General features: G+C 44.4%; 1 protein-coding gene across 1 annotated transcript; it reads left to right on the forward strand.

Moving 5' to 3' along the window:
• Positions 1 to 366: 366 nt before the first annotated feature.
• On the forward strand, positions 367 to 12768 carry lmo4a (LIM domain only 4a). Its single transcript, XM_076029210.1, has 5 exons — positions 367 to 769; positions 5898 to 6145; positions 10251 to 10347; positions 10930 to 11088; positions 11334 to 12768. Exons 2-5 carry the CDS (start codon positions 5904 to 5906, stop codon positions 11340 to 11342), a joined length of 507 nt encoding a protein of 168 aa, XP_075885325.1. The 5' UTR covers positions 367 to 769; positions 5898 to 5903; the 3' UTR covers positions 11343 to 12768.
• The last annotated feature ends 8093 nt before the right edge of the window (positions 12769 to 20861 follow it).

The following is a 20861-nucleotide window of genomic DNA, read 5'->3' on the forward strand; positions in this document are numbered from 1 at the left end:
CGCAATTTCCTTTTGAATTCTTCTTCTTCTTGTTTTTAAGCGGGTGGCAACCAACTTGATAGGTGCATTATCACCACCTGCTAATCTATCTATCTATCTATCTATCTATCTATCTATCTATCTATCTATCTATCTTCTTCCTAAAACTTCTTCTTTATTTCCCTTTTCAACGGTTTGAATTATATCATATTATATTATATTATATTATATTATATTATATTATATTATATTATCGCACGTAACACGTTGAATTATTTCTCTCTCTTTTTTTTTTTTTTTTAGCAAGGCGGGAGACGGGAGCCACGCCCCCCTACGCACCCCTCCCACCCCGCTACCTCGTGGGAGGAGTGAGTCGCGACGCATTTAAATGTCAGAGGAAACGTCAGTTTTCCTGAACCGCGGGAGCGCAGCGCACACTTCGCATTCGACCGGGACAAAAGACAAGCGAGACGCTGAAACAGCCGAGCCGGGCTAGAGAGCCAGAGCCAGAGCCTCCTCCACCTCCGGCGGCGGGCTGTCCTCACCCTGCTGCCGGTGTCCGACCACAGTGCACCGACCTGCGGAGGAAGCTGCTGAGCCGGACGACGACTGACGACGACGGGAGATGATGCTGCGTTGACGTTTTATCGGAACTTCGGCGTGTCGAGCGGAATATTTAAGGCTGAAAAGTTTCCCCACCACCGCCGCCACCACCCGCTGACTTGGGTGCGTTCCATCGGCTATTCACAGTGAAGACGCCCAGGTGTTTTGTTTCTTTTACCACGCCAAGGTGAGCCCGGATACGCAGCCCCCCCTCTCCCCCCTGCTCTTGAAACGAAAGCCGTTAATAGCCAGATGTCCGCTCCATGTCTTTACAAATGAACACAACATCACCACCAACTCAAACTCCACAGCGAAATTCGAGGTGCTGCTCTTGCTTGAGGAGAAGAACCTCGAATACTCCTTCTTGGTGTTTTAAGCATATTGAAATAGCACTGCTTAGTGTTTTAATATTCTTAAACCAAGCAGGAGTAGCACCCCGACTTTAGTTCTATGCTCTCTTAACTTGACCATCAAGGCTTTTAATTCTAATTCTGAACTGACGTCGTTTTGTTGTATATCGTGACGTTTTGATGGCTTCCGCCAAGTGAAACTTTCTTTGTTTGGATTTTTGTGTCTTCCTTTGAATCATTCCTTATGAAAATGGCAAAAGCCATATTGATTATGACGCTTGTGATTACTTAACATTTCGAACCTCACCTACCTGCCTGCTTCCTCAGCGTGGTTGTAGAACTGTGGTAAAGTAGAAGGGTTGAGTTGGGGCCACTGGACTTGTTCTTGCTATCTTCATGATCTTCAAGATCTTAAACTTCAAGATAACCTGGATGACTGACAGAACCTTCACAGACATAAAATATGGTAATGAAACTGGTTTTCGATGTTCTGGACCCTTGGGTAGGGGTCCTCAAAGGGTTCCCAGGGGTTCCCCTTGTCAAAACGATGAATAATTCATTTGATTTTAATGTCATCCAGAAATAGCCCCAACGCAATGACTCGATATTTGGCTTTTTTGATTGAGTGGTTTCATCCTATTAGAAGAGTCAGATCATTATTATTTTTACCTCATGTTTTAGCCATTGGTAGTCCAATTTGAAAGGTGATTTCCTTCTTGGCTCGTGTTATCACTGACACAAATAAATGTTGTGTCTACCTGTTGTTATTATGAATATATCAATGCCTTCTTATAGTCATCGAGAGCTTTCTGACTTCAGGTGAATAAAGTGTGCCCTTCTGCCATTGCAGTCTCACGGTTGACCCCCAAATAAGGTGTAGTTTAGACTTACGTCCGAGTGATAAGTGTCTGAAATAATTCAACACTCAGTCCACTTCCCTGAATTAAAACACGAAAAACATTCTGTCTGATGGTCTGCCAAGTGAGAGTTTAGGGGGTCTTTAAAGTCTCAGGTCTCCTCAGTCCCCAGCACACCGACTTTCTGTATTGTTGTAAGAGATGGAGGTATGCAAATTATGGGGTCTCCGGTCCTCCCTCTTTAAGAAGCCCCTGGACCTTTGTGGAATGTCTGAATGCACCAAAACTGATTAGTGACGATCTCTGGATCTGACTGGAGAAGATGATAATCGGCTGAAATAAAGAGAGAGTACATTCCTACTTTCGCAACAGAGCGTCACTTGAATGTCCTACAGGTATGTCGGGGTAGTGGCAATAAAGAGTGCTGATGCTCCTCTGCCTGAAGCAGGTGTCATTGTGTTGTTTCATTCAAGTAGATTAAATGCAGGATTTGCATTTTGATGAGAAAAGAGTAACATCAGAAAGTCAATCTGCCCGTCAATGTGACGGTCTCAAATTAGCAACACAATATTGGGCACCCAGCCCGTAGATATCGCAAAGGAACTGTTGAAAGGCCATGAATCTCATTTTGGTTCTTATCGGGATCTTGGTAAATCAGATTCAAATGTCTCAGTTCTAATGTTGCCGTCACAACCGCAAGCTATCAAGGCATCTGCACAATAATTGAGAACTGAATGAGAATAGCCAAGCCTACCTCAGTGCCTTGCAGGATTAGTAAATACACGTCGTAAGAAGAGAATAGTAAAAGGCAATCGGTTGTGCTATGTGTGTCTTAAAATGGTAGGAATGCCTTCTACCTGTGTTTGTTGATGTCCCACTAAAATTCCCTGTCAACTAAAATGCATCATCTTTACACTTACTCACTGCCGATAAGCTCATAGTCTTTGCTCATTAAGCGAAACACGCTTGGTGCCACTTGTCGTACACAACTGAACGAACGCCCACTCAAGCGTGCGAGGAAAATGTTGAGTGATCGTTAAAATATATAATTGCAGCAGACGTGTGAATGTCGAGTGTACGAGCTGGACGTGCTAAGTAACGACCTTCTGCTACCAGAACTCTTGTTTGTTTCCAAGGGGACCACTGACGGTGACGGAACTGCCTCCGACACAGAGTTCTGCTACCAGAGCCCTTTTCGTTTGTTTGTTAGATTTGTTTGTTCAAAGTCACCGCACCACTTGTGTATTGTAGCTGAGTTCTGTTTCGGATGCATCAATGAGGCTGTTAAGTTCACCAGACCAGTCAAGCAGCTGCATACCAACACACTGCCTGAGCCAGTCGTAAAGGGAGTGAAGTATGAACATCATTCCCTGCATTTCTCACATCGATCGTCTGTTGCCCAATCGGGAATCAAACCAGCCAAGTGAAACTTGGCAGCAGAGCCCAATGGCAAAATTAGAAGTCTGTCGCGGTGCTTAATGATTCAAGTGACAACACCTTTTCTGCTAAGACTGGCACTCAGTGTAGTTCTTCTATAATGGGAAAAACTGCAGCATCAATGCTAATCTCTTTAAAGTTAAAGTCCCAGTGATTGTCTCACCCCAAAGGATGTAAAATTTGTCCTCCGCATTTGAGCCATCATCCCCCGAGGGAGCGGTGGGCAACAGGTACCATTTTTACAGTCTTTGGTATAAACCCACAACCTCCCAGTCTCTGGGCAGACACTCTACCACTAGACCATTGAGCTGGTCAATTAGTATAAATTGGCAGCCGTGGCCGAAAGGTGAGGTGCTCTCTAGGTGGGCAAACTTTTTGAACCATGGGCCACAATGGGTTCTAAAATTTGACCAAGGGGCCGGAGCAGCAGCAGATAGATGGGGTGTTTTGGTGACCCACCTCATAGGAGAGATAAATATATCATGGGATGTGTATTAAACATGTGCTCCAATGTCAACTGATAGTGAACCAAAGCAAAGTTACAACAAAATGTCTTTGAAGCCCCAAGGTATTCAGCTCTTTATTGAAAGGACTCTGAAAACACTGAAAAAATGGATGAAATCTGTTTTTTATTTACCTACGATTAATATAATTTCGTCAAGTTGGGCGGGCTGGATTAAGAAGCTTAACGGGTCACATATGGCCCCCGGGCCGTAGCCACAGTACACGATCATCCTGCGGTGGTCCTGCCTCAGCAGGAGGGTATCTTGTTAAAAAAACAAAAAAAAAAAAAACGGTTGCAACCCCCCAATGACACTGGTGGCCATCTGGAGGGAGAGGAGTGATGAAGACTCAGAGTAAAATGAGCCCAACCCCACCCAAAAAAACAACCAAAAACAAAACAAGTTGCATTTCAGTAGCACAATTCTTCGATTCTGGTCTCCATACCTGCACTAGTTACAATTATTTCAATGCTTTCACTCAACCATTCATTCTACTGCACTTGAAGATCTCGAAGGTTTGTTTGCTTATGTTGAACTGATTCTTCTAAAAACCTCTATTGAACATTCTAACATCTACTTTTAACTGAAAGAAAATGTAGTACACGTACGACAAGGACGACCAGTTTACCATCCACTGTGCAGTGGGTGAAACAGGACTGGTCTGCTGCACGATTATTTACACAGAATTTTCAGTTCCAGATTCCAGACCTTTAGAGGGCAATCTTGAAACCATTTTGAAATTACATTTATTTATTTATTTTTATTTTTAAACTTTGAAAACTCACCCAAATGGACACTAATGCAGCCAAAACCTGCATACCGCACACTTGTATAACATAACCAATCACAATCTCCATGTTCCATGTAAACAGACTTTCCTGAATATAATCAAGACCAGCAAAGGGCCCAAAGCAGGGGTCCGAGTGCGAATGTGTTTTCAGAAAGGAACCAATTTAGTGATTTCATCCTTTTGCTGGGTTTTCGGGGTCCGACGTCAGAATTTGAGCGTTTGCATTTTTCAAGTTTGGTTTGTGCTCTAAATACCCAGATTCCCCTTCAAAAGATGAGCTCATTCACGAATAAGCCTCCACTAATGGGAAGATTTAGTCTGGGTGCATGCGACTGTTTGTGGTTTTAATGTAGCCTTGGGCTTCTTAACATGATGTTCCTGTTGCTGATTAGAGCCAGGTGTCCACACTGCAGAATGGGGGTATTGAGGGCAGCCCTGCTTTGCTGTCGAGAAGCAGCTGCTGCAATCTCAAATGATCTTGTGGGAAGACTAGTCGTAAAAAGCTTAACGTGCCCTCGCTGAAATTAGATGCTCCAGAGGACAAATTGTGCTTCTGCTGCTGTTGCTGCTGCTGCTGCTGCTCATTTGGAAAATGAAATCCATGCAATTATTTCATGTTGTTGTTGGCGCTAATTATGAATCACGCATGCGGTCAAGCAAGATTTATTTATTTTATTTTATTTTATTCTTTTTTTCTTTTCTTTTTTTTTCGCTGACTCATTGCTCAGTAGCACCCGCCGACGTGGCCTTGCTCAGTGTGAAAGAAATATTATTCGCAGCTGTGCATGAAATCAGTTTTGGTTTGAAATGGAAAAAATGAAAAAAAGCCCCCACCCCAAAAAAAAAGTAGAAATGCGTTAAAGTTCCCCGATGCCGCCGCATGCGTCAACGCTTCAAGTTGGAGCAACAAATGCAAACAGAGGTGATAACTTCTCATTTGTAGGAGCAGTTGGTTTTTTTTTTTACACGTCACAGCTGCGCAAGTCTCAATCCTGCTGCAGAAGGTATTTGACCGCAGCAGTTGAATATAAATCAGTGTGTCTCCAGTCAAGCAACCCAAACTAATTAGTGGCCACAAATTGCCCACAAATCCGTTGACGCACATGTTGCACGCATGTTTCGCTGCAGCACAAACACGAGTTTAACAAAACTGTCACATGCACGCATACACAGCTGGTACCGGTGTCGTGATATCGGCACATGTTTTACGAGTACCAGTAGAGTACTTGGTACGGATACCTGAACACTGGTGTCGGATACAGCTGGTATCGGTGTGCTTCCAACAACAGTCTTTCATTGCTTGAGAGTGGTAGAATTGAACTTTAACTTCATGGGAGCATTTTCACAGTATTTCCTGTCTGAACTAACTTCTCCTCAGGTTGCTATGGTGAACAGCAGGGTGGAGGTGCCCGCCGTGGCGGTGATGGGCGGCGGCGGAGGCGCGGCGGCCAGGTCGTGCGCCGGGTGCGGAGGTCGGATCGCCGACCGCTTCCTGCTCTTCTCCATGGAGCGCTACTGGCACACGCGCTGCCTCAAGTGCTCGTGCTGCCACGCGCAGCTGGGCGAGTACAGCAGCACCTGCTACAGCAAAGGAGGCATGATCCTCTGCAAGAACGACTACATAAGGTGAGGCCCCTGAGTCAATCATCCCCCAGTAGGCGCGTTCATTACTGTTTTACCCAATAAAAGCCAGAAATCTTTGGCAAACTGGCTAGAAAAAAAAAAAAGGTTGCCTGGAAAGTACCATGACCCCTAGAATTGCACAAAACCTAAATATCGCAATAAAAAAACTGGTAATGGAAACGCCATAACTTGGAAAAACCTCTCACATATGGCCAAAAGGTTCTGACGCTCTCATGAGGTGGTTTTTCAGACGTATCCATTTTGAGGTATATCGCAAAAGTGCCATGGAAACACTTTTTCTGCATTTACTCCTGCAAATCGCTATTGTACTCTGTCGAAGTTTGAGAAATATCACTTTTATTTTGCAAAAAACAGTGAAGGAAGCGCAGCTATAGGCCAATTCTATTGTACCATGCGATATCAAAGTTGGTGATCAATTTTCAAGCAGCAGTGAGACCCGTCTGTGCTTTGTTCGGTCTTTGTACCTGGCGTTGCATCGGCCGGAACACACATTGGGACTGTGTGGGCGCCAGCGTCTTCAGGGCAACTGAGGGCCCGAACGTGGAAAAGCCCAAAGCTGAAGAGGAACTGAGACACAGCGCACTTTGTGTATCAGGCCAACAATAATACAGTGGCTTTTTTTTCTCCTCCAGGACTCGTACTAAAATAAAACTCACACTGTACCCTTGTATTGCATCCCAAGCCCTCATCATCAGAGCTGAGTAATTCCCGTGTTGTGTATGAACAACTTGGTCTTTCAAAACCACAAGCCCCAATGGTCCGGCTATGGAGATGTTTACTCAGGTGCACAATTAAATGCCCACCACCACCACCACCACCCCAATTACGATTCATGCGGAATGCCATTAGCAGTCTTGTTTTTATTGGGAGAAGCCCGAACATGGATTTGTCATCTCAGGTTTGCCGTGTGCTGTGTTTGAAGGCTTGCTCCGTTTTAATTTGCGTTGCTACAACAAAATTCCAAAGTGGGTCGGCGGGCAGGCTGACATAGGACAAGGTTGTTCTAGCCCCAACTGTTATATACTATTCATATTTATTGTGGCAAGAAGGATACATTTCAACCGTTGGCTGCAATTTGAGGAAACGTCTGGATCCCCAAGGCTCCAACGGATACACCAGGCTTTGAACGCCACGTGACTTTGGAAGCCAGATACAGGGTGTTGGGATCCGTGCTGATGAAAGTCACAGTTTGTACGTTTTTCGTAAAAGGTGACGGAGGGTTCTTGATTCGGACGGGTTCATTTTTCAAGTCGTGACTGCTTTCGATTGGCCTGCAACTGCCGGTACAGGCTGAGTTTCCATCACAGCAAAATAAAAGCAATATTCCTAAAATTTCGACTAAGTAAAATTGCGATTTGCAGGTGTTTCCATTGAATGGTGTGAATTACACAAGTCATAATTCTCGTCAAATCTTGCCGGATGAGATTTGAACGAATTATGTTTGCTTTTGTTTGCTTATGTTTGTTTATGTTTGTTTATGTTTGTTTGCTGTCAACAACGGTTGTTATATTTTTCTCTTTGATGACTTGTAAAAAATATTCCGTCTCCTCCTCCGTCCAAACGTAACGCGCCATTTTCACTTGAAGTGAACCGGTCACGTGACCCCGTACGTTACGTCAGGTGTCCTTTTCCACCACTGCACGTGTGCTACTCGCTGGCCGTGCCGGGCTCAGCCAATTATATCAAATTTTGTCGCATAGCTTCAAAAAAAAAAAAAGTCAGATTTCTAACAAATTGGCTTTCCGGTGGACGTCGGATCGACTTGCTCAGTGGTCGGAAGCCCACGGGTCAACAAGGCACCGGCAACCTTTGCCTGGATGAAATGAGAAAAGACATTCCCTCTGGTGCCATCAGTCGCATTTCCCCCTCACACATGACACCCATCACTAATTAAGTGAGATCTCACTCTGGGCCCAGATGAAGGAGACGGTGCTGACCTCAGGGCGGGTTCGGGTCTGGTCCTCGCATTCTCACCCTTCATGCCATTAAAGCAGGATGAGCTGTAACTGAGCCTCAAGAAATGTGTGTGTGTGTGTGTGTGTGTGCGCGTGCGCGTGTGTGTGTCAGCGCCCTTGTGCTGGGGCTATATGTGTGTGTGGGTTAATTAAGGAGAGCAGGAATCCTCTTAGGCACACTCATTAAATGACTGTTTGGATTAAGATAAAAAATTCATTACCCTGTGCAGACAGAGAGAGAGAGAGAGAAAGAGAGAGAGAGAGAGAAAGAGAGAGAGAGAGAGAGCCAGAGCAGTCAAAGTAGTGAAGTCGGTGTCACAGGGCATCGCTTTCACAAAAAGCTTGTAATGCTAAAGGAGGCGTCTTATTAAGACTTGAACCTGCCGCAGTTCAGGTGCCAACATGACTTCAGTGTGTGATACCATCCAGGAGGGCGGGACCCGAGCCCTGAGCCCAACCCCCCACTTAGAGAGCTGACAGCTGGGACTGGCTAATGCCGTACCATGTCTGATTGTATACTGCAGCACGTAGCATGTACCCAAGTAGTAAATGGAAGGGGGGGGGGGAATGCAGTTCGTTTGGTGAATTAATCCACACAAGTTGGAGCCCAAAACTGTAAAGTTCATCATTTAATCGAGCTGAGAATTATAAAGGGCAGATGCATCTGCAGCAGTGCCACAGATGCAGGAGCTCCTTCACAGCTCCACGTGTGTCAGGATGGACGCTCCGGTGTCCGCTTTCATTTCCACTGGTGCAGTTTGGCCTGCTGGACATGATTCACCAGGGGGAACCTGCTCCTGGAGCTCCACTTCATATCCAGTGGGCCGCTTCATTAGATCCCCAGCAGGAGAACAGAGCTGCTGGCAGGGCGCTGCTGTGGAGCCAAATTAACGTCCACATCTGTCCACTCTTTTGCCAGGAGAGGGAGAAAAAAATGAGGTTCCAAAATCATTTTTGAACTTTTTCTAGCGCAGGCATGGCCAAACTATGGCCCAAGGGCCATATGTGGCCTTTTAAAGCTTTTTAATCCCGACCGCCAAACATGAAAAAAATATTAATATTAAGTAAGTCATAAAATAGCTGTATTTCATCCATTTTTTCAGTCCTTTAAGAGTCATTTTAATAAAGAGCTAAATACCGTGATGCCTTCACAAACGCTGATTTTGTTGTAACTTTGCATTAAAGCAACACGTTTTCTACATATGCCATGATATATTTCTTCCTCCTGTGAGGCGACTCACCAGAACACTTCATTCATCTGCTGCTGCTACGGCCCCTCTGTCACATTTTAGAACCCAGAATTTGTGGCCCCACCAGTCAAAAAGTTTGCCCAGCCCTGGTCTAGTGCCTTAAACATGAAAAAAAAACTGTGTGTGTGTGTGTGTGTGTGTGTGTGTGTGTGTGTGTGTGTGTGTGTGTGTGTGTGTGGTGGTGGGGGGGGGGGGGGGGGGAATTATTCCATTTAGAAGAGTAAGTTTGGAAGGCAGAAAGAAATTCTTAAAATGATTTTTAAACGGAGCCCACACAAAATCAACATTTATGAAAATGCCACACACACACACACACACACACACAGAGGAGAAGCATTCTCCTTTATGGGGCAGCTCCACCTCGATATCTCCTAAATACCCACAATATGGAAATGTGGCTCCTCCTTATCTGCCGAGTGCAAAAAAGCCTGACTGTGAAACCTCAAAGTCCCCAAAATGACTCTAAACAAGTTGAACTGTTTGGCTGTTAACAGTTGAAACAGTCGTCCTTTACACGGTCGGGAAGACTGACCAGTGTGTATAAAGTGTTATTTTAAATGAACGCAGAGCAGAGTTTTGCTGTGCCAACACCGTCTAAAGGCTTCAGATCCTTTGAGAGAACAGATGGAAGTGTGTGTCTGTGCACACCAGGCCTGGCAGAGGTGTCAAAACTATTCACATTCCGTACTTGAGTAAAAGTATAGATGCTTGTGTACAAAAAAAAAAATACTCTTGGAAAAGTGAAAGTACTGATTCAACCCATTTACTCAAGTAAAAGTCAGAAAGTCCAGGTTCAAAGTTGAATGTTTGGTTTTTTTTGCCATTAATGACTCTGGATGGAATCAAGTGTTTTAAGAACTGTCCCTCTCTTTCACTGCACAGGCTGTTTGGACACAGCGGCGCCTGCAGTGCGTGTGGACAGTCGATACCAGCCAGCGAGATGGTGATGAGGGCGCAGGGCAACGTTTACCACCTGAAGGTGAGCGCTGCTGCCACAGAACCAAGGCTTTCACCACGGCAAGACATTATGTTGTAGTACCGGAGACTGGTCATGGTCTCCAGACCACTTTGTAAGGGTCTGGTCTCGGACTCGGAGGCACTTTTACTGCGTCTCGTCTCAGTCTCAAACTGGGCGGACTCAAGATTTGTGATCGTGGATTTTTGACCGGTCAAGACTCAGCCAACACTGTAATGACACGATAATAACGGAAAATAATCCACCTGCTGCCGTTTTACGCTCTGTTTGTGACAACCAGAGTGACTCCCTGCCCCCTTATTAGTAGTTCATTTAATTTTTGAATTTTACGAAGCGAAATTATTCAAAATTATTCAAAGACACCTTGCTGAAAAGAGGTGTTGCGTTAAAGATACTGATCATTTTCTTCTGTTTTGTCGTTGTTTTTCCTTGATATACAAAGTCTTGTTCTGGTCTTGGTCTCGATGCTCTCTGGTCTTGATAATGACTTGGTCTCAGTTGATGCCGTCTTGACTTCAACACTAGCGAGACATTCCAAGTGCGCTGTGGTTTTGTTGGTATTTATATTATATTTCTCTCCTCCAGTGTTTTACCTGTGCGACCTGCAGGAACCGCCTGGTCCCTGGCGACCGCTTCCACTACATCAATGGGACTATCTTCTGCGAGCACGATCGGCCGGGGACGGCTCTGCTCAGCGGGCATCCCACCCCCCTGCAGGCCAACAGCATGATGTCCGACCAGAAGGTGAGAAGATGGTCGCAGTGAAATAAATAAAAGAATGGGGGGGGGGGGGGGGGGGGGGAATGTTTTGCTCCTTGATCAAAGCTGAATATGACAAGAACAACGGATGTTCCCACTGCCTCAGAGCAAGTCTCATCACTGGGAATGAGGGGCTTTACTTTCTTAGACCAGGGCTAGGCAAACTTCTTAACTGGTGGTGCTGACATATAAGGCACATTTTGAGAAGATTTTATCTTTGCAATTTTCAGGTCTGCTGAAGAAGACGACGGGGAACCAAATGTGTGCCTTCTCCCCCTACCTTCCTCCTCTGTATCGCTCCCATTCCCCCCCCATCAACTTGTAAATACTTCCTTTGATTGGCCGTCACTGCCGGAGGTGACAAAGTGGCCTGAAAAACGGCAAGGACGATTCGGGATTCCGTCCGTCAACACGCCAACGAAAAGCAATACGACTGACAAGAGCTGGAGATCAGGAGACGGCGACGGAATCATCCCGTTTGTGATTGAGCGGAACTGTTTTTATTGCCCTTGGCCAGTGAACCACTCACAATGGACCGCTGATCTCGGCGGATACACTCTCAGAAATGTCATTCCTGTGGTTCTTGCATTGTGACTGTGCCGAGAAACATGTGGAATCCTGATGTCCCCGTTGTTCACTCACTGCTCCCCTCAACGTTCTGTACCCAAGTATTCAAAAAGATCATTTTAGTAGCAGTTGCCCTTTGGTGAGCGCTTTCCCACCGCTGATTAGCCTAGCGCAGCTAATTCACGATATAATCATGAAATGACAATTGGGTCTGGTGCTTTTTGTAGGCACATCATGTCGTGGGACATTGCCAATAGTAAGTAGACAAAGCTGCCTTTTCATTCATTTGGATGGACATACAACCAATTAGGCCAGGGGTGGGCACATGTTTTGACTGGTGGGGCCACAATGGGTTCTACAATTTGACAAGGGGGCGGGGGGTGCCGGAACAGCAGCAGATGGATGGAGTGTTCTGTTGAGCCACCTCACAGGAGGAAAAATCCATCATTGGATATGTGGAAAACATGTTGCTTTAATGTCAATTGAAAATGAACCAAAGCAAAGTTCCAACAGAATCAGTGTCTTTGAAGCCCCACCAGGGTGTTCAGCTCTTTATTGAAATTTTATTGCTATTTTATGACTTACTATTAATATCATTCCTTCAAGTTGGGTGGGCCGGATTAAAAAGCTTAACTGGCCGTGTATGGCCCCCGGGCCGTAGTTCGCCCATGCCTGAATTAGACCAATTAGAGGAACAAAGTTCATTATTATCATTCTGTAGGTGTTGTGACAGACGTCAGCCTCACGTGAGCTGCAATCGGCTAGAATGGCTCCAACGGACAACATACAAACAAACTGTACGTCAAGTGAACCATGGTCTAATTGTGGCAGGCTAACTACCATTACAGTAGTTTGGGCCTGGATGTTTTTTTTTTTTCTAAAAAGGCGAATGAAAGAGAAATAAATGAAGCAGTAATATTTCCTTATCGTGTTCCCAAGGATGTAGAGAGAGAGACTCAGCACTTTGTTGTTGTAACATATCAGGCTTTTCAATGCTTTCAACGCGTAACCTTTCACAATAGAGCTCTCGATATGATACTCACCGTAAATGTCTCATTTGTGTCTGATTCCCAATTTGCTTTCTATTGATGTTGGGGGTGGGGGGAATATATGAAAGAAAGCTTGGATAAAGGTAGTCAGAGATCTGTGCTATAGATGTCTGTGACTTTTGTGGCGACAACAACTCTCTGCAACCTCCCCTCACCCCCCCCCCCCCCACCCTCACCCCTCAAAAACTGGTTTGTTTTCAGTTTTTAGCTTATTTTACTGTAAAGATGTTTTAAAGAATACATGCCTTTTGAAAAAAAATGACTTGCTTTGGTGGCTGAGAAATAAAATAACTGAGCTAACCTGTGATTGTACTTATTTCTCTCTAAAATGTTGGCTTATCGAAGCCCTCTTCTAGTTTCCAGGGATGTGAAGAAACCCCATCGGAGAGCGATGGTCATTCATTAGACTCAGAGTGTTTTGGTCGGCACTTGTTTTGATTTTTGCCCCGATGTGTTTGGTTCTTGGTCTTAACATTTACTTCCAAGAACTAATGGAAAAGCACTACAGCTATTAACGGTTTGCGAAACATTTAGCCCTTTTCTGCGCTACTATTTCTAGGTCCTCCTTTAAATCCATCCAACAAGACCATCCACCAACGCCCCCTTTAAACCATTTCCATTGACTGTCCAGTGGGCACAGCAGGTGGTGACTTTCTTTGCCAGATCTTCTGACATTCCCAGACGATTATCTTTTTTGACGGTACCACGTCATGTCACAGTCCATCATCTATCTAATCTCTCCTTACATTTGCAACATTACCAACCATCTTCATACCCTCACGTTGCAGCAGGTGTTGTGTGTTTGCGCTGAGTTTCTTTGGAAATCAGACGGTTTTTTTCTGCAACGGCAGAGTTGCCCCGAAGGAGTCTGTGCTGGTTTAAATGGGCTTAATTATTTAACGGAACATGAGCTACAGTAGTTGAGAAGACATTCATGTGTGTGAAGGACGCATCATGCTGAAGATAGAAACAACCGCACGGTCAAACAGCCACTTGACAACAACCACCGTGAGATTTTGCTGAGGTTTTACCCGTTTGCACGATGTTTTTCTATTTCAGATTGCACTTGAATGAATAGGCTCCCATTCAAGCAGTCTCCCCATGTGATGTTATTGTGATTTCAAAGGACTACCTTTAAACGTACGCATTCACCCGAGCAATGTTCTCCCTCGGTCTTCCACTTTTTTTAAAAAAAACGTGTTCAAATTCGCTGAATGAGCGCATTAAGATGTCCAATTCTATTGGGGTGAAGAACGCAGCACTCTCCTTCCCCGTTGCCATGGCGACTGGTCCAATCGGGGCTCCATTGATGCCGTCTTTTTATAGTTGTGACGCGCGTACTTGACTCCATGTGAAACTACTCCGAGTTGATCAAACTACCTCAAATCAGCTGCTCTAGAACGGCAAAACCAAGGGTTTCCATTCTCAGGGTAGATCAAGTCAGAGTTCAGGGTGTAAACTCAGAGTTTGTTGAACCTGCTTTGCGAAACGGACCCCTGGTGGACATTTTTTCCCCATGTGTGGAGGACAGGCGGTAACAACAGCCTTTCGTCCCACCTCCACCCTCCTGGTGGGGAAGTACATGGAGATCTCCAACCTTCTTTTCAGAATTGAAGCTTTTCAGATGATTCAAGATGGCAAGAACAAGTCCAGTTGACTCAACCGAACCTCTTCTGATGACCTGGACGACTGGGAACCTTCACAGAAACATCAAGGGTCTTACTTGTGGTTGCTTCCATATCCGTATTGATTTTGATTTTGGCCTTTGCTTGTGAGCCCCAACAGTGTCAGGAGCGGCTTCTCCTTGGCAACAACCAAAATAGTCATCCGCTGCGGCGGACCTACAGCCTCCCAGTCACCAACCGACTGGATTTAGCCACTAAAAATAATTGTGCCAGTCGCCGTCAACAGCCAGTGAGCTCCACCAGGTCTTGCCACCTGATCGCGGCTCCATGTAAACTTAGAATAGTCGCTGCCTCCTGGGCCTGCAGTGCAGAGCTGAGTCTCAGCGTTGAACAGAATAGAATAGAACGCCTTTATTAATCCCACATTGGAGAAATTTGCACAATTAGAGCATGTGAAAATATTTTGTAATTTCTTCAGTGTTATATTATTTTCAGAAATGTGAGGGGTGTACTTACTTTTTAGAGATACTGTAATATATAAATATATTACATTTTAATATCATTTTTAACTTTTTGAAAAAATATGAGACCTGATAATTTTGCTCTGAGGCTTTCAGGGGGTCTCATGAGTTAATCTGTGTATTTTGCACACTGAATACACCAATCAGACACATTTGTTTGGAGGCAAAAATGAAACTAAACCACAACCTAAACTTGGAATCCTCCCTGACAACTGACAGAGTGTTTGTGCACCTTTGGGTTTTTTTTCCTGCACTCGCCAGTCGTCCCTCGGAATACTGATACGTAAAAAAAAAAAGAAAAAGAAGATAAATAAAAAATAAAAATGACAGAGCGTTTGCAGACTGACCTCATTACGCAGGACGAAACAAACTTGTACAAGATTAATATTGTATCACAGCGGTGGCCAGCGCTTTGAAGATCAGCCATTCACTGTCACTGCGTTGGCGCAAAACGCAGCTAATTAGCTTTCGGATATAAACTTGGAACGTTTCAACACAGTTCGGTTGCTTTTTTGTAAACAGCATCAAAGAGCTGCTGGGCGAGTCGGCGCCGACTGGTGGGTCACATGAAGCCAAATGATTGTTTTCAGTACACAGGACCAGGAAGGACTGGAAATATACATATATGTATATATATATATATATATATATATATATATATATTTTTTTTTTTTTTTTTTTTTTTTTTTTTTTTTTTCATTTGAAAACCAAATGAGGCACCAAGCTCGGCTAATGGAAATCCACTGCAGCTGCATGGAAGGCGAAACTTGCTGTTAAACAATGTGCTTGAGATTTACATACCTGGATAACCATCTGAGTGACATGATCTCTAAGACCTGTAGCACCGTCAGTGGGCGATGATGCTTCACTGCAGGCAGCGTGTGTTTGGCCAGAGATTCAACCTGGCAACTTCAGCAGGAATCTTGTTATATCCGCCCTCAGTTGAGGTTGGAAAACTACGGAAGCTCATTGCTGCCACACCAGAAAAAAAACACAAACACAAACATCACGCATGAGGTTGTATGGACACATAAGGCCAATTGTTAGTCGAGTTACATCATCTCTTCTTTTTTTTTGTTCTAAATAAAACATGAACTCATTTACTGTTCAGTCAAACTTTACTTTCTTTCAAAAAAACAAACAGAAGAAGTGGGAAAAGTGCTGCTGACAGTCATTTCATTCTTTGCTGGACTGAACATATTGTAAATACTTCAGCTGTGACCAGCCAGCTGGCCAGCTTGCCCAACCCCCCACCGTGATGTGTGCATGGGACCCAATCAAGCATCACCGCAGCAGCACAATTTCAATTTCACCTTTCTTTCAGCTGCCAATCGTTCAGAACCCCCTTCGTTTTAGACCTTCGCCTGAGTGTTTTTCTGATTCGCCCGTGAATTTCTTGCCGACTGCGCGACTCTTTCTACCCATGGCATATTTCACTGGTGCAGTTGGCAGCTTTGTCTTGTTTGGAAATGTGTAATTACTTCACCGCTTGGGCACAACAATGACGCTTTGAATAAATTCAATGAATTCCTTCGCCTTTTACCTTTTGGGGGAGAAAAGAAATGACATACAGAAAAGGAACAAAGTTTTGTTTTTGTCGTTTAATTTTTTGCCAAAGAACTTGGATTTCTGCTCCTGAGCTGCTCAGTGTTTTCTAAAAGTGTCGCTACAAGGCTGTTCATCTTCATCCCATGAGCCCATGATATATCTAATCCTCCTATGAGGTGGGTCACCAAAACACTCCATCCATCTGCTGCTGCTCTGCCCCCTCTGTCACATTTTAGAAGCCAATGTGGCTCCACCAGTCAAAAGGTTTGCCCACCCGTGGTCTAGATGGTCCAGGAGAGGTTCTAGGTGGTTCTAGATGGATCTGGGGGTGGTTCTAAGTGGTTCTAGATTGTACTGGAGTGGTTCTTAGTGGTTCTGAGGTGGTTCTAGATGGTTCTGTGGAGGTTCTAAGTTGGTCTAAGGTGGTTCTAGACTGTTCTAGGCCAGGCATGGGCAAACTATGAAACTCCAATTTATATTTTTTCCTCCTATGAGGTGGGGAACCAAAACACATCAATCTGCTCCGGCCCCCTCCCTTATTGTGGCCCCACCAGTCAAAAAGTTTGCCCACTCCTGGCTTAGACGGGGCCTATTTGTCTACAAACATTTCATTGCAGTGATATATCGTACGCTTCAAACATTGGGAGCATAAATTCATTGCACACAGACATCTCGTGCCTCTGTGTGTGTGTGTGTGTGTGTGTGACATCAATCGTTTTTTTTTTGCAAAGCTTGGGTTTGTTTTTGCGAACGCGTGCGGCGCAAAAGCAACAAGACTGATCATAATTTAGCCATAATTTGGCCAGACGGCTGCATCTCACGCGCAATGACAAATTTCAGCTGGAGCTCCGGTGAAACGCGCAGCTCCGACAGAGCGACTGCCGCTAACTGCGAGCTAACTGCGAGCTAACTGCTCGAGACTAAGAGGTATGAAACATTTGCGGTTCTCAGACAAACATGGCTGATTACCCACAGGAATGGGATTTCAAAGAGCCGAGCCGAGACCATTACAGAAGCAATTAAAGCGGGATGCGCTGGAGGCTCGCATGGACTTTAGCTGCACTCCAGTACTGCAGCCTAATGAGGCTTAATCTGCTGAGCAGGTCTAATTAAAAGGGAGGAGGCTTTTCTTTTCTTTTTTTTTCTTTTTCTTTTTTCCTGTGGGCACCACGCAGCCGGGGCCAGTCTGCGTGAGGCAGGCGGGTGGGGGTGGGGGTCGGGGGGGGATAAAAGCAGAGTTCAAAATGTACATTGTTTTTCAATAGGGTTGGCAACCGTCCCTTCAAATGCAGAATTGTCTCATCAGCAAATAATTCTAATCCTCGAACATTGGAGATATGGAAAAAAGCTGCAGAGGATGTTAAAACATTATTGGCATGACCCTTGAAGTTTATTCATTGCTCTGTATGTTGTGTAATCCTATATGTTACATGTGATTGCTTTGATGCAATAGGTAGGGAGAAGAGGGGTGGAAGAATGAACTAACGGGTTTTATTTTTCAGTGGAGGGGATGGGGGGGCTGTAGATGGAGGGGTATTTTGTGTGTTGTGTTGTTTTGTTTTGTTTTGTTTTGTTTCGTGTGTGTATGTGTACTTAACATATGTATGTTTGCTGTACTGCGTACTCGCTTGTTCTTTTCAGCTTTATTTATTTAATTCCTTTGTAGAAGCCATCCATCCTGCGCTTTACTGATGGTTGCGTAAAAAAAATATGTTTGATTAAAATATTTCAATCCAATTTAAACATTATTTCTATTGTCTAATGGTAACAAAGCAGTTCAAACGATGTGAACCATACTATACCCTATTTTAAGTTATGATTTAACACTACTGGCGAGCCACTGGGCTGTGATGGTCATGGCCCCGAGCACTGCAGGAGGCCTCCTTTGTTTTTCTGAATGAAAGTTGGCAAAAGTGTTTTTCAACTATAAAAAGTTTCCTATTCTGTCGCTTCCAATTAAAACGCAGAGCCCGACGTTTTTTAACATGTCTGCTGCTCTCTGATCTTTCCAGGATTTCTCCTCTGATTGCTTGTTGGCATGAGACGCATGTTCAAATTAGCCTCTTTTTATACGGCCATTTGGCACAGACACCAAGCCAATCATCTTTTCCATGCTAATTTTAGGATCGCCCTTCCCCACAATGTTTGTGTGGCTTTCGGCAGCGCCGAATTAAAGGCTAAGGTGCAGCTACGGCCAGGCGAAGCACACGAGAAACCAGCTGTGACTCTTAAAACGAACGAGTCCCGAAGAACTCAGCGGCTCCTCTCGCAGGGTTCGTCCAATTAGCTTCACATTCGCGGCAACAATGGGCCTTTTAATGGTCGTCTGTCAAAGTGCTCTTTCACAGGGACGGAGGGTGAGTGCATTCCTCTGCCTTTTCACTCATGACTCCCAATCTGAGTCACAGCAAGCTTCCCCCCCAAATTGACTCCAGCCAGCCGTCTTCAGGCCGTCGCTGCACGTCGTGACCAAAAATATCATAAGTGACGGACAGAAATAGGATTAAAGAGCAAAGAGCCGTCTGGCATCTGGGGGAAACCGAAATAAATTCACCGTGTTTGTCCCGAGGAATGTCTGTAGTGGACTCGCACTAAGACTCTCTGTTTGTGTCTTTGAGCTGCAAAAGCTGCTAAATGGGTTCTGTGATTTTTCTTCATTCCTGCATCAAAACAACCAAATTAAATGCTGTGCAGTCAAATGAGATCACGAAAAGACACTCTTAAGCTGAACAACAAAAATATTTGTTAGTTTTTCGTTTTAGCCAGTTGGTTTCGTTTTTAGTTTTGATGAAAACAAGGTGAGGTTTAAAATGTGTTATATCTGACTCTAGGGAGAAATGCTTTATGGTTAAATACCTACTCAAGTAACCTCACAAAGCCCAGGAAAAGAAAGCTCCTGGTGAATAAAACCTTGAAAGGTTATTGACAGCTGAAGAACACACTGGATTTCTTTTCACTTCTCCTGATTGGAAATAATTAGATGTCTTCTCATTGTTATGTCCCTTTCATACAATATATACATGACGTACAAATTCCGTTTATCAAGAAATAGCAACACCGAAGCAAAAGTTATTCTATTGGGTTTCTGGGTGCTAACAGAATCTGCGAGCGATGTATATTCCTTATATGGCAGCATACATTAAAAAAAAAAAAAAGGAATGTGCACTTTCTTCCATAACAGACGCTGATTTTTAAAAAGTGATTGCCTCATTGTCAGCCACAATAGCTCCTAATTGCACGTCAACACATCACATCGCCAGCACCATCGCTAATTAGCACGGCGATGTTGGTTTTCAGGTGAAAGCTCCTCCACGCCTCGGTGGAGCCGAGGAAAAGCATCAGCACGCATGAGCAAATTCTGGGATTCGCAACTTTAGACGCTTTATTGTACTAAGTCACCGTTGTTGTGCTATGAAAAAGGCAAACGTTTTATCCCAGAAACTTCAGTTTTGAGTCATTGCGAAACTTTCCCGCACCTGCACGACTGGGCCTCCAACCTGTACTGAGTTCAGTTGTTGCAGTCCAGTGTAGTGAAGTTTAGTGGCTGCATGGAACCTTCACTGCTACACCTTCCTTGGGCGTTAGAACCAGAGTGTGAAATACGGAGAGGTTCAGGTTTCAGGTTCCTTGTCTAATATTACATTTTTACAAGTATTATTCACTAGAACTAAGTCACAAGGGTCAGTGATTGACCCCCCCCCCCACCCCACCCCCCACCCCGCATCTAAGACCTGTTACACCATCAGTAGTGGGCGACGCTTCACTGCAGGCGGCGTGTGTTTGGCCAGAGATTCAACCCGGTGTCTTCGCCTGGAATCTTGTTATATCTGTCCTCATTTGGGGTTGGAAAACAACATTATGGTATGTCATTAAAAACATTAGGTTGTCTTACGTAAATCAATAAACATCATTAGTGAAATAGGCAGCGGTAGGGAACTCTTAGAGCATTCTGCACCTTCAGAGAAGGCCTGATAATTATTATTAAAAAAATAATCCATTTCATTTCATACAATACATGTTCTCTCATCTCCATGAGTCTGCTGTCAAGTTCATATATACATGGATATATATATATATCATTGTAGATCATTAAAACCAATAGAAAATACACAGTTCAAATTGCAAAATCAGATTTTCTTTCTTCTCTTTGCACTGTGTTTGCTTCTGCGTTCATGCAAATTTCCCCAATGCGGGATAAATAAAGACATTCTATTCTATTCTGTTCTGTTCTATTCCATTGACAGATCCGACACAAACATCACGCATGAGGTTGCATGTACATACGAGGCCAATTGTAAGTCGTACCCTTCAAAAACTTCTTCTTCTCTTGTTGTTTCTTTGCAGCCTCGCTAATTGCCTCTCGAATTTGTCGGCCTAATTAATATTATGCAGATGAGGCTTGATTAGTTTGACTGAGGCACGAAACTTGCACCGCAGAGAGAGATTAG

This window comes from Nelusetta ayraudi, unplaced genomic scaffold (genome assembly GCF_046127955.1).
Source record: "Nelusetta ayraudi isolate G7.1 ecotype Tasmania unplaced genomic scaffold, CSIRO-AGI_Nayr_v1 ptg000026l, whole genome shotgun sequence".
In the NCBI taxonomy this organism is placed as follows: Eukaryota; Metazoa; Chordata; class Actinopteri; order Tetraodontiformes; family Monacanthidae; genus Nelusetta; species Nelusetta ayraudi.

Bases quoted from the DNA above. Each gene is read 5' to 3' on its own strand.
- lmo4a (XM_076029210.1), top strand. From the start codon at position 5,904: ATGGTGAACAGCAGGGTGGAGGTGCCCGCCGTGGCGGTGATGGGCGGC. The intron at 6,146-10,250 runs GTGAGGCCCCTG...TTCACTGCACAG, and splicing joins TGCAAGAACGACTACATAAG to GCTGTTTGGACACAGCGGCG. The intron at 10,348-10,929 runs GTGAGCGCTGCT...TCTCTCCTCCAG, and splicing joins GCAACGTTTACCACCTGAAG to TGTTTTACCTGTGCGACCTG.